General features: G+C 43.5%; 1 protein-coding gene across 9 annotated transcripts in view; it reads right to left on the bottom strand.

Annotated features, from left to right (window-relative positions):
• The window catches only part of ZNF521 (zinc finger protein 521), a 232,370-nt gene that overhangs the window by 135,540 nt on the left and 82,620 nt on the right, over positions 1 to 14,210 (bottom strand). For all 9 annotated transcript variants that reach the window (XM_084507873.1, XM_084507869.1, XM_084507870.1 and 6 more), the window contains one exon: positions 12 to 3,364. In XM_084507873.1, the coding sequence (XP_084363999.1) occupies positions 12 to 3,364 (3,353 nt within the window). The remainder of the gene's footprint in view (positions 1 to 11; positions 3,365 to 14,210) is intronic.

Genomic DNA, 14,210 nt, shown 5'->3' with positions numbered 1-14,210 from the left:
AAAAGGGTTACCTCTTCAGTTTGGGAGGGGCTGATTCTGGGCATTGGAGATACTTGTGGTGTTTTCAGCTGTGTGCTGTTGCTGTCTGGAACAAGCTCTCTGTGGATTGACTGAATATGGTTTTGGAGTTCACTTTCTGATTCAAATTTAACATTGCAACTAGAACATCGAGTCTTCAGTCCCCCTGCCTTGCTTTTGTTCTCAATGGAACTCAAGTTCTCATTTTGGCCCATGCCTTGTCTGTTACTGCTTGAAGGGATGTTGACACTTGGGCTACCGCTTTTACTGAGATTAACACAGCTAGCACACAGACCATATGGCAGACCGTTGATGTCAAGTTTCACTAAATCCTGTTTCGAACGGAATTCCTTCAGGCAGGAAGCACACTTGTACAGTTTCTGGAGATGCTGCGCACGCCCCGTGGACTGCACGGCAGAACCATTTCCAGTTTTCTGCATGTGGAACGTGCCGTGGATTTTCAGTTCCAGCGTGGAGGTCACGGTCTGCATGCACACCACGCAGCGGAACCCCGTCAAGGAGTTCCTCAAGTCAGGGTGCATTTGGCAATGCTCTAAAAATTCCTCCTCACTCTGGAGGGGCATCTTGCAAATCCTGCAGTTTCCAGTGTCCAGGCTCTTACTGTGTGTGACTTTATGCTCAGTAAGAGTCAGAAGAGATGGAAACCGCTCACCGCAGATTGGGCACATGTAATGTTTCACTGGTCCCAAGTGTGTCTGCATGTGTTCTCGGAGCCCATTTTCAGAGAAGAATGTTCGAGAACACACATTACACTTGTAATTCCCTTTGATGAGTTCAGCCTTTTTCTTCACTATGGCACTTTCTCCAGGCCGAATGTTGTGGTCTCGAAGCTGGTGGTTTTGCAGGAGAGTCTCCATGGTATAAGCTGCTCCACAAATGTCACAGCCGTACATAGGCTCAGATGTGTCCACATCTTCTTCACTGCCATCGTGGCTGTTATGGGACTCCTGGCTATTTGTCAGTAAGGTCTGGAGCTCCACTTCCTCTTTCTGAACCTGCTCAGCTGCCCCATTCGTCCCACAGTTTGGAGTTTTTGTTTCAAAAACACAATGCTTTTCCCTCAAGTGCTTTTCCAGCAAGATGATAGCGTGGAAAGCTTTGCTGCAGAATTTGCAGTTGTACTTCTTGCTGTGCGTAGTAATGTGACACTGCAGCTCCACCTCTGTACCAAAGGACTCACCGCAGAAGATGCACTTGTGCACTTTGCCTTGGTTCTCCAGGTGGTTGTGTTTAACATGAAGCTGCAGGTCAGTCTCATTGCGGAAATCCCAGTTGCAAGACGTACATCTGTACACCTTCTTTTCATTGCTGTGCTTCACAGCCAAGTGTAGCTGGATAGAGACCTTGGAGTCAAAAACCTCTTGGCACAAGGTGCAGCGGAAGAATACAAATGTATGCATGTCCAGCAGGTGTTTCTGCAAGTCATCCACAGAAGTAAACTGCTTGTCACAGCTTTCACAGATGTAGTAGGTTGAGGTGATCATGAAATGAATGGTAACATGCTTCAGCAGGGACTCTTGATTGGGAAATTCCTTGTTGCACTGAGGGCAGGTCAGTTTTGGCAGGACGGTGTCGAGATGTGTTTTTAAATGAGTCTGAAAACCGTCCAAGGAAGTATACTTAGCACCACACTGATTACAAATGTATTCACCTGCAGGACGAGGAGGAGCACCTCCAACTGCCTGCATCATCTTTAAAGAGGTCTGCTCAATGGTTACAGGAGATAAGGGACTCATGGCTCTGGATTTTTTTCCATTATGGATGTAATTCAGTGCCAAAGGAATGTTCTTATGGTTCTCCTTGATATGCTTGTTCAGCTTAAGAACGCTATTAAATATTGGAGAATTTGTACAGTAAGAACAAGAATACACTTCCACCACTGGATCTTTTGGGGTTCCAAGCACAGGGGAACCAAAACGGGAACTGCTAAGATCACAATGGACTTGTCTAATATGCTCTTCCAGAGAAGAATCTGTAAGAAATCCCATGTAGCAATGGGGACAAAAGAATGCATTACTGTCCTTAGCAGCAGGGTTGGCAAATCCATGAGAACATCGGATATGTTCCTGAAGAGTGTTGAGGTCATTGAACACTTCAGAGCAGAAGTTGCACTGGTACACCATGGCAGGCATGGTAGAAACAATCAGTCCTGGGTCAGGAGCTTCATGGACTTGCTTAAGATGTTCGTTCAGATTGTAGAGAGATGGCAACACCTCCAAACAATACTGACAGATGTGGGCTTGTTCGGGTTTATCTAAATGCATAGTTTTCAGGTGTATCTGCAGGACTGCAAGGCTGGAAAACAACTGTTTGTTGCAATAAATGCAGCTGTAGGTAACTTTTGGCTGTTTACTCGAAGGACCAGTGATATCTGGCACTTGCTGAGCTGCCCTCTTCCTTCCGCGGCCTTTCGGTATAGGGGGAGCTGCTTCCACCATCGTTGAACTATCCACCGAGAGATTGGAATCAGGAGTGGTGCTGGAGACCGAGGTGTAGCCAACAGTCACCAATGACGGGCTGTTGCTGTGGTTGCATGACTCTGGCTGCTGGTGACTATCCATGTGGCTGTACAGCTCTTCCACGGTGTGAAAGTTCTCAGAGCAAATGCTGCACGAATTCTTCTTCTCACCATTATGGGCCTGCTCCATGTGATTGACCAGAGACGTTTCCTCTACAAAGAGTTCATGGCAGTAAACACACTGAAGAGCAGACCGGTCTTCATTAGGGGAACACTCAGGGTGGCATTCTGCAATGTGCTTCTGAAGATCTTCAGGAAAATCAAAGCCTTCCTCGCACTGACTGCATTTCTGAGTGTCCTTCATTTTCCAGTCCTCCATCCGGGAAGCAGACTGAGAGCCATCCTTGTTTCTCTCGTGAACCTGCATGTGACCGTGCAGCGAACTGGATGACAGGAATCCGCGTCTACAAATGGCACATTTATATGGCTTGTTGGACGTATGAGTCTTTAAGTGAATTTTAAGATGATCGCTCCTCGAGAATGCTGCGTCACACTCGCTGCAGTGATACTTCTTGTCTCCCGTGTGAAGCTTTATGTGGCGGTCCCTGCTCCGTTTGTGTTTGAAGAGACGACTGCAATACGTGCATTTAAAAGGGAGCTTGTCGCTGTGACTTTGCTCGTGGTGCTTTAAGTAGCTGAGGCGGCTGAACGACTTGTCACAGAACTGGCATGGATAGGGCAACCCTGGGCCTCCTTCCTCTTCACCAAAATCACAACCTTCTCCATGGCTCGGGGAAGTCTGGTCCTTGCTCGAAGGTGATGATGCTGGCCATGAGCAAGTGGGGTCATCCTCAACATCCACTCCATCTGAAATGAAAAAGAAACGTGCCCACAAGATTAATCCCTACAGCTCAAAGGAGACACCGAATGCACATGAGCAACGCAGACCTGCTACTCCTAAATAGCTAAAACATTAAACTCAGAGTAAGATATTTCTTACACCTGTACCCAACAGCTTCAAGACCACATTTATTTTTCAGACTGTAAAACATTAAAAGTTATTAAATAGTTCTGTGCCTATATTACCTTTTTATTGCTTTTTTATCATTCTTTCTCAGTTGCAGGATATGTATTATACACTGACACCTTTATTAAAATGCAGATTTTAATATATTTAATGTTTCTTTTGTATCCATTGTAAAATGATTTGCATATTATGTGAGCATCTGAAGAGTCAAAGGAAGGGAGAAAATATTACAGGAATGATTTAAAATTAATACAGTCAACCCACACGCCTAATATTTAATAAAAAAAATCCCTCTGCTTTGTCACAGTTTTTTTTTCCCCTTGAAGTTGATTTTGAACGCAGAAATCTTTTAAAGGCTATTACTGACAGAGACTTGGGTGTTATTCTAAATAATATGAAAAATTATAGGGGAGGAACAGGGCAACAATATAAACAGCAGTGTTTTCTCTAATAAAGTGCTACCAGATTTCTCCAATAACTATACAATTCAGTTACTGAAAGCTGGTAGCTGGATCATTAAATGTTCAAAACTAACGAACTAACAGCCAGGATCAAGGAAAATGAGAAAGTTTCACAAGGGTCAGAAGTGAACAGCATTTTTTTTCTTTTCTAAGTTCAAGAGGTTGCCCACCACTTCTTCCTTTTTGCAAAAGCCTCAGCCAGCTGAACTTCCTTAGTCCAGCAGAACCTGTACTGTGAGGTGATCACAGACAAAGCGACTTGTGAAAAACTGGAAACAGGAAAAATGATAAATGATTATGGTAAAAGCTGAATGATTTATGAGTAACAAGGAAAAGACAAAACAGGAATGCTAGCCAGATAATAAACTAAACTAGTTATCCATGATATTACCTCATCTTTAGACAGGGCAAGTCATAACTTTTTTTCACCAGGTGTGCTCTACAATTTTTACACCTTTTGTTTTAAGTGTAAACTATGTTGCTCCAATGATTACACTCATAAGAATGCTTGAAAGACCACAAATAATCCTTTTATTCCTTTCCAGGGGCAAGGCTTCATGCTTTTTTCTTTTTAAATTTAAAATCAATTACGGTAATAGCACAGAAAAAGACAGGATAAACCTTTTTGAAAAACATCTTTCTTCAGATATTCTTGCAAAACAGTTTCTTTGCAACCTCAGCCTTCCCTCAAGAAATTTACTACACTGGCATGAAAGTTGGAGCTGGCCTATATTATGTAAACAAATTCCAAGCCTGCTTTCTTTAAGGTAACAAGATTTTACTAGATGATCAACCTCTTGCTTATCCACAGGAAACAGATGAGGATTCATTCCTTTCCTGCATCGAGAAACTGATGACAACACCATCTCCCTATCAATGCCAGATGGCAACCATCAAACTCTGAGAAAACAACCAAACACCATTCCTGGATCCCTGCCCATTGACACAATGCTTTTCAGCGTAAGTTGAACACTGGGTGGTTTTTTATCCTCTTGTTTACCTCCTGAAGAGGTGGGGGGGGTCACAAATTACACACACCTTTCTCACGCACGGACACCCACTCATACCCATGCCCCAGTATATATCTGCAGTTACCTGATGAATCTGCACTACTGGTTTTCATTTAAATAAATTAGAAAAAAGCAAACACAAGCCTAGGCATCATGTCTTTGAACTGAAAACAGTGTTTGTTTTTTTAAGAAAAAATAAAATAAAATTAAAATCCTCTCCTCTGGCAAAAGTACTGCCATCCCCTAAAAGGCTTTGCAGTGTACTGAAGTGAAGTTGCTCATTGTCATACATACTAAGTGATAGCAGACAGTTGAGTTTTCAAGTTGCTACATTAATGACTGCAATATTCATAGGAGACTTTTGATGTAAATCTGTGTACTGCCCTTTCAAATTGCAGGGTTTGACTCTTAGAATTGGAAATGATCAAAGCAGTGGAAAACCTACTTACAGAAAAAGATGTTAACTATTATTACATTTTTAAATTTTATTTTAAATGAATATTTTCAGCCAGGTCTCCTAAGTGGAAAGATGCTCTGTTCTTTAAAAATCAAATGTATTTCTGACATACAAATGCTGCTGGCAGATGAGCAGGAATTTATGTCAAAAACCTGAGCAAAGAAAAATAGTCTGCAACTGCCTAAGCAACATATTTTGTAACCAAATTTAGTATTAAAATGTATATCCTATGCAGAAATGATATATTATTGTATAAATGTTTAGAGGAATATATACTAAGTGTTATAAATAGTGTGCTATCACTGACATGGTAGTAAATCACTTTCTTTTTGTGGCCACTGCCTGCTTGGTTTTACCTATTATACAACTATTCCCTCTGGCTTGTGAACCCCAGCGGGACGTCGGGCTGGCGGCGGGGTCGGGATCAAGCACTGAGCGTGACCACAGGAGAAGCAAGGGGAGCCCCTTTTCCCCCATCCAATTCTCCTTGTTTGCTTGGGGTTCTCTCCTTTAGCTTTTGCACGAGGTAAAACAAAAACAAAAACAAAAAAACACAACAAAACACTGGAGAGGGAATACGGTTACTCCAGCACAAGCCTGGTTCTTCCTTTCCAACCAGCAAACACAAATGTTTCTACATATCATGCTGCTGTTGTTTTTTTTTTTAATCCAAGCCCATAATAATTCTGCACAGTAATTTTCTTAGTGCAAAAAGGAAAAGAGCAAACCATTTAAAGGTCTGATCTAATGTCTTTTTTTTTTTTTTTTTTTTTTTTTTTTTCAAATCTGCCCTTTCTGAGCTACTGGAGAACCTCTTCCTTCCCGTCAGGCTCGGGGAACCCCGCGCAGGGCAGCGGGGAGAGGACAACAGGATCTTCCTGAGGCCGAGTGTGACGGGGCAGCCTGCACATGGCAGCAGGGAGGACAACAGGATCTTCCTGAGGCCGAGCACACCGGGGCAGCCTGCATGGCTCTGTGGCTTCCCCTGGGGCGGCTGCGTGGAGGGGGCCCAGCCAGCCGGCGGCCGTGCTCCGGAAGGGGGGCCTCAGCGCGCCATCGCACAAGGGGCTCCTGAAGCGGGGCCTGCAGGCCCCTGCTGCCGAGGGAGATGGTTCATTGCAGGCTGGTTTTCCCTGTGCTGACTCCAGCCTGCATGGGATGGACTCACGCCTGGGCTCAGGGGCTGTCTAGAAATGGATCTGGGGACAGCAATCGAGATGGAAACCCCAACTAAGGGTAGCTGCCGCTGCTACAGCAGGACCTGAACGGTGGCATTGCCCACCCTACCGTCTCCCCATGCTTCTTCATGAAGATGCAGTGCCAGATAACTAAGGTGCAACTGGCCATTTCTCAATGGCAGTCAGCAGTTGCCACAGGCTGCCATGTACCGAGGCCATGCTACATTTGTTGGCATTCAGTGAGCAGCTATGGGCTTCCCAGGGAGCTCCACACGTGAGCACTGGGCTCGGGGTGCAGACCCCACTGCTGCCTGCCCAGGGATATTTCACACAGACCTGCTTTGTGTTGGGGGTGAAGTCTGACCTGTGGCTGGGATAAGACTTCAAATCCCTTTTTGCCAATCACTCCAATAGGAAATACAAACAGCTCGCTGCTACTCTGCATACATCCATGTGCATATAAATCTGCAGACACCTACCCACTGAGCTATGTCAACATTACAAATGCTGATTTTAAATGTTATAACGAGCTGCTTTTAAACACTCTGGATGAAATTCAGATGCATGCATGCAAGTCCCCAGCAGTGGCACACGTCTATCTGGGGCAGAAGAGAGTTCCAGGTATGTCACACAGTGTTTATGGGGGTTTAAAACATATTTTCTGTATTGACTTATTCTTTTTTCTTCTGTACTCACTGAGTGCTACTTACCGCAAATGCCTTTTCTGTGTTATGGCAAGTATTCTGAGTTTCAGTGTGATGCACTTAACATGTCCATGTAAATTTTTAATTTTTGGAACCAGTCACTTCACACTCACTGACTCTAAGAAAGCCCTAGCACTCACAACCAAAAATCTTTGCTGGAAATCGGCTACAAGGCCTAAAAGTCTATTTAAAGATGCAAATGTGTGTGAATAGTTAGTGCAGATGTTTTTCTCCACCGACTGTACTTGCTGAGTTTCACCATTTCCATAAAGCACATTAAAACAAGTGTGTGAACACTCTGAGATGAAAGTACCAAGCACTCCTGAGACTTCCAGTGGAAAGTAGAGCTGCCTGACTTTTCTCCAAGCAGACAGGAATGCCCATGATTCAGCAGCCTGAGTAAATAAAAGAGGTCCTTATTTCCTAATTTTGCTGGCTGGCCACACTGCAGCAGTCTCTGTGTTGCTGCCAAAGGGGATGCAAAACTGGAACTACACCCAGCAGCTGAAGGACTGTCTTTGTTAGCCAGCCAGGCCTTCCTGACCATCTTCTGGCAACAAAACTACCATATCCTGCAAGGAAGACCTCCATCTCAGGCTTGATAGTTCTCTAGTCTGTCTAATAGGACTAAACAACAGATTTTGCCTGGTCTGTGCTGGAGGAGGACAGCTGGAAACTCAGTTAGTAGCAGAATAACACCTGTTCAGTCATATTTATAGGGGAAAGTGCTCACTAACAGAAAAGTGAAGTAATACCAGAAGGAGTTATCCCATGGAAGGGGGAGGGAAGAAGGGGGAGCATCAGAGCACAAAAGCACCTCTGTGGAGTTCGCGGCCAGCCACTCATGTGCCAACCTCAGTAGTCGTGAAGTCTTAATAGTGATCTTATCCCTGGTGCTGCTGACTGAATTAACAGTACTGCTTCAGAAAAACTTTATTTAGTCACCAGGAAGGTTTACGACATATGCACACTTTGGCTGGAATATGCTTCAGGGCACTTGCTTTATCATGCCTTGTTTTTCTGTATGTTTTACACACATTTTTGCTGCCACTAGACAAATGGCCGCATTCCTAAAGAAACTATCGGTAAACCTTTGTGCTCCATAACATAGAACATTCCTCTGATAAAGAAGGTTTACAAATATGCAAAAAATATATATTCTCAGTATCCTATAAAAAGTAGCTTTCTATTTTCCCTGTTTTGCTGCTCCTGTAACTGGGACACAGAAAAGCTGGAGCGGTTTGCCTCGGGTTACAAATGTAATCTGTGCAACAGAGGAAACAGAACCCTAGGTCTGAGCCATCCCTGCAAGAAAAATCCTTTCTCCCCCCTGAAATGCAGAGCTGGCAAAAAGCTTAAGCTGATGGACGCGACCAAGGAGAAAGCACAGCCGCTCAGCTGACAGACACCCTCGGGAGCTGGGTCCTGCTGACACCTTCTCGCCGTTTTGCCCAGTTAATGGCAATGGCAGACTGGTCACACCGCCATCCTGCTGGACCCATCTGAAGTACTGAGTAGCAAGGGACACAGTTTATAACAATGGGTACACAGGAGGGGAAGAGAGACTAAAAATGCCAAACCAAGTATACCAAGCAGCAGAATGTAAATTTGTCTGAGACATACTTTCGCATGCATACGGATGATGAATATGTATGCACATGTACTCACTGAACTGTTGTGTAGGTATTATTTGTTGTACCACCACCAGCCAAAGACCTGTTCATATACCACTGTATGCATATATGTGCCCTCATACACACCACACACATGGAAAGGCATGGATAACATATACAAACTTACAGCCTTGTCACTTTACCAGATGAGTAGCTACAAGACAGCATTCAAACTGCAAGTAAGGAAAGGACTAAGTAGGAGGTAGGTAGGTCAGTTAACTGGATGGATGATAGACCTCCACAGTTTTAAATCCTTGCATTTTTGTGTAGGTAATTGAGTGGAGTGGTTATTATATATCATATAGTTTACTTGTAATGGCTGCTTCAGGTTTTAGTGCTGGACACATTTTATATTATTACTGCCACTAATTGTCTGCAGGGCTACCTTGAAAATGAGATAAGGAATCTAAAGGGAATATGCAGGTGTGAACAAATAGTAAATGAAGAGGTTAGATATTACTGAAATAAAACAATATAATGCTGTGTGTGGAATATATCTAAATAACAAGATCAAAGGACAGTGTTTAAGCATTAAGATTAGTGATGTCCTAGCAAATATGTCCCTAAAACAAATGATGGTTTTGAAGTTTTTAATGGAATTAGCAGATAGTACTCACCTTTAAAGTCACTTTAAATAATATATATGTTGTTACATAACATTCTCCATTTGTTTTCAATAGAAATAGACACAGTTTCGGAAAAACTGCAACTTTAATATAACCATCACATTTTTTTCACATCAGTGACCCCACATTAAACTCACTCATTTGTCTCATAACTTATTAAATGGCTTGAAAACTAATACTCTGTAATGGGCATTCAAAAGAGAAACGTGAACTTTAAAAATTATTTATAATTTACAGATGTTTTTAAAATCTATCAATATTTCAAAACTACTTTGGGAGCACCAATTAAATGCATTAACAGTTAGATTACTGGGGGAAAAACATACAAGGGTTCCCGATTAACCAATCTGAGACAGCTGGTATGGAAGTTTCCCTGTTTTAAATTTCATACCCAGAAGAAAGGCAGCTCCCAGAAACAACAAATAAGGCCCTTTAATACCTCACAGGAAAAAAACTGCTTGCTTTTATAAAACGCCTTTAATGCCTAGATAAGTAGTTAACATTCCCATATTGCTCTCCTAAGGTAACCTATGTCTCCAGTTCCATTATGTCTTCTTCACAAGACATATTACTATTACGTGTGTAGAGAGGAGCATAAATGTTTTCCTAGATTGTTGCTTAAAGTTCATTTGAACAGACGGAGCCCGCTGAATTCCATCTTCTACAGCCGAATGAAAGGAAATGTAAGCAGTTCACATTCTGCTCCACCTTTCAAATAATATGCAAAAAAACAATTTGCAACTAGAAGAAAACAGAGCAAACCTCGGTTTGTTTGAGGAAGCCAGTATTCTGCGCCTCTCAAGGCAAAGAGAAAGAATAAGTAATTTTCCACAGTCCTGTACATATAACTAATGACAGTCACCATCCTCAAAGCTTATTATACTGCTTTACATAATTGGGAATCACATGTCACACAATTAATTTACAGGGGTTGTTTCGTTGTGACTATACAAGCACTAAGCGATTCAAATTAGCTCGTTTGTCCACTGCTTAAATGTGACAAACACATTTACAACCGTATTTCTTCCGCTGTTAAGTTGCCATTGCTTTTAGGAGCTGTTTTTGTTTGTTTGTACAGTATGAGTCAGAGACCACCAGGCTTGCTCCATCTGAAGCTACGGTCAGAAAAAAATCACCCTGAGAATAATTACATTGAGAATCAAGATAATGGCAGAGCAAAAAAAAAAAACCATTGAAACGTTCTAGCAAACTTGCACATAATAGCGGTCTCCTAAGAACCTGTACATTAAGAACGTCGTGCACCAAAAGTAGTGTTTCAGTTAATCGCTTCTTTGGTAGAAAATAATCATTATAATTTGCGGTGCTGATAACAGTGTTTGTGCAGCTTATTAAGACAAATGCATGACTAGGGGACAAGAGTTCAGGCTCCTCGCCGGACGCCAGGAATTCCCCATGCATTCATTCTGCTGTCAGTGGGTCGTGCTCTCCCCAGACAGCACCACGATAGGACCAGAAACTCTCCCTCCAGTCTTCCCCTAAGAGCAGCTCCTTCCAAAAGCTGCAGAAGTGTACGAAAACCTCAGGGACAGCAGCCCCTGCACCACAGTACTAGTCATAAGGGTATGTTTCCAGTGGCATACGGGTATTAAAATGAGTTGGCTGCTGCCTTCTTTCACAGGTTTGCGCGTCCAAAGTCAGCGAAGCGTAATTTTCTTTCTTCCCTTCCCCAAACCAAACAATCCAGAGGCTCAGACCCTAAAAGCTGACCAAGACCCCACTTCAAAGCTGCCTTCCAAGTCCCCCTTCCCACCCAGCCCCCAGCCCCGCGGGGAGGAGGGCAGGCTGTCAAAACCTCTGTAGCTGGAGGCTCAGACAAAAGATGGAGCCCCTGAGCAGCATTTGCAGGCAGAAACCCGTGAGATGCCAAGCACCACCTTGGGTTCTCATTTGAATATTGCCCTTCTTTCCCTTAATCTAGAGTTTAATCATGAAGGCCTGCAGGGACTGCTGGGGGTGTACCTCACACTCAGCCGCCTTGCCTCTTTTCCTCACATGTGCCTGTCCCTCCCACCTGTGTCTCTATTTCAACCACCCCAATTCCTTGCTTCATTGCCTCGAGACCAGAAATCCACCAGCAAGATGCATTTTGGATGGGGGCTGAACTAGGACAAAGAAAAGGAAGGCAATGTATGGGAAACAAAAAAAAAAAAAAAGAAAGAAAAAAAAAAAAGAAAAAAAAAAGAAAAAAAAAAGAAAAAAAAAAGAAAAAAAAAAAAAGAAAAAAAAGGAATAGATGGTGGGGAGATAGAAAGGGGTAAATAAGTGCCTCTGAAAGAAACCCGGGGAAAGATATCGCAAAGCCTTTTACAGGAAATGGAAAGCAAAACGGAACGAGGAGTAAGTGAAAGCCATGCAGTCAGTTAACGCTTTCAAAAACATATCAGCGCTATTTTACAGTGTGCTAGGATTAAATACAGTAAATAAACACAGCCCTGCTTATTTCTTCAAATGACAGAGACGTGGTGGCGGTCTTATTTACACAGGTGAAAATTCCTGGACCTAGATCTGCAAAGGGACTTAGGTGTCTCCAGGAGCCTAAGAAGCAAAGAAAGCAGGATTCATGGGGCCCCGGGGGGAACCGGGAAAAGGTCTGCAACCTCGCAGCTTGGGCACTCAGCTGGGAGAGGGGAGGACTGGGCTCTTTATACATTAAAGAGTCACTGGATGAAAACAAAAATAAACCTAAGCACAAGGTCCAGACTGCCAGAACCCCTGGACTAACTGAGTGTCCTTCGCAGTAGGTGAACAGTCCCTTCTCAGATGTGCTCCTCCCAGACCTATGAATACAGCAGTCTTTGCTCCGGCAAGCCCAGCTTCCATGGGAAGAGACCCCTGCAGATCCGAGGACCTTCTGCTTAGAGGCAGGAAATGTGGCTTTGAATCCCCTTGGGATGCTGAGGGAATGAATCTAGGCCTTGTGCCATTCAGCACTTGAACTACCTGGCCCCTGTGTAGGGAAGCCGGGAATGCAGCACTTTCTGCTCTACGTGCCTGCTGGGCCCTGGGCTTCGTACGATGCCCTCTGTGCAGCACGCTGATTAAAGGGGATGGATACCCAAATGCTCATGCTACAGTGGTTTGCAGAGATTGCCAAACCACAGATACCTGAGAAACTTTTGATGAAAAAAAAAGAGCTACCTACCACACCTAGGTAAACCCAGAGAGGTGCGTTTTGGATAGCAATTTCTATTTAGCTTCTTATAGCTCACCTAACATCACATTTTAGACTCCCTTTTTTTAGATCCGACTGTTAGTGCAGGTGTGCTGTACATCTGTTAAAAGTGATGTCCCTGAACAAAGATAACCTTGGTTTTTAAACTAAGCCAGTGCTCAGAATGGCACACAAACGCTTGCAGCCACATTTACGCAGCACAGTCACCTTGGGGCAGGCTGTCTCTGGTGCCTTGTCACTGTAGTCAAAATGCAGTGCAAGGCAATACAGCCCCTTCTCATCATGGGATAGGTACAGGTAGGTGTGTGTGTAATCCACTGATTTACAGGTGCTCCAGCCTTTACATGGGACGTACTGAATTTCCCCGTTCATCTGAATGGTCAGAAGACCAAACGCTACTATAAAACTGTCACCTGGAAACTTCACACCTACCACCTGCCTTGCAGGTCCCTAGTCCATGTATGCAAAATTTTGCAAGGTAAGAGTTGCATTTAAAATTATATTTGCTCCATTCAGTTCTTTAATGTTAATACAGACTTATTTAGGTGATTTATTTATAAAACAGATGGGGAGATTCTTTGCAAAAGGCAGCATTCTCCTTCTCCTCTGTGTAATTTCCATTCACCAAAGCCTGCTGAAGCTCGTGATTAACTGTCTGAAATAGAGGCCTCTCCAGAAATAAAGAGATCTCTGCTTTGTTAAAGCCTGTATCTAAAACAACCCTTTGTAGCTTTCTTAGTGTAGAAAGGAAGCCTGGTGTGAAATACAGCAAATTAAGCCTTCTGCTGTCAGGGCTGGAAATAAGAGTAGAGCGGAATAGAGGCTGTATTTGAAATGATTTTTTTTTTTTTTCTATTGGCTTCATTTACATCCTGTCTAAGGTCTTCTGAGCAGCTCAAGGTGTCTTATCTCTGGCTACCAGGGGGTATTTTGCAGTCAAAGCAGTTAACGTACTTTCTCTCTCTCTCTTTTTTAAGGCCATCTTATCTTATCAGACAGATCTCTCCAGGCTGAGGAGAACCCATACTTATCAGTAGCTGTACACTATATTGACAGCTCAGTGCTGCTAGGGACAAATGAAAGCTTAGGGTAAAGAAAGATCAGTTAACCTGTTCCACACTCAGTTTGGACTAATCTTTGGTTTGTCTAACTTCAGGTAACATTGTCTGATGTTGCTCTGTTTACTTGGACAACAGAGGCACACGATCCCAGCTTCAGTTGCTAAATCTGGTGCAGAGGTACAGTGCACAAGCAGCCACTGTAATAATCCCCAAGGCAGTCTGCCTGTTGACCTGTTGACCTCCACCGACTCCTTCTCCAGGTGACCTTACGGGCGCTGACTGCTCTGGGAGCATCTGAGAGTTGCTGGGATTGCACAGCAAAG

The sequence above is a fragment of the Aythya ferina genome (assembly GCF_964211825.1).
Source record: "Aythya ferina genome assembly, chromosome: 2".
NCBI lineage: Eukaryota > Metazoa > Chordata > Aves > Anseriformes > Anatidae > Aythya > Aythya ferina.
Note: the sequence above shows the minus strand (reverse complement) of the source record. Positions and strands in the feature narration are given on the sequence as shown.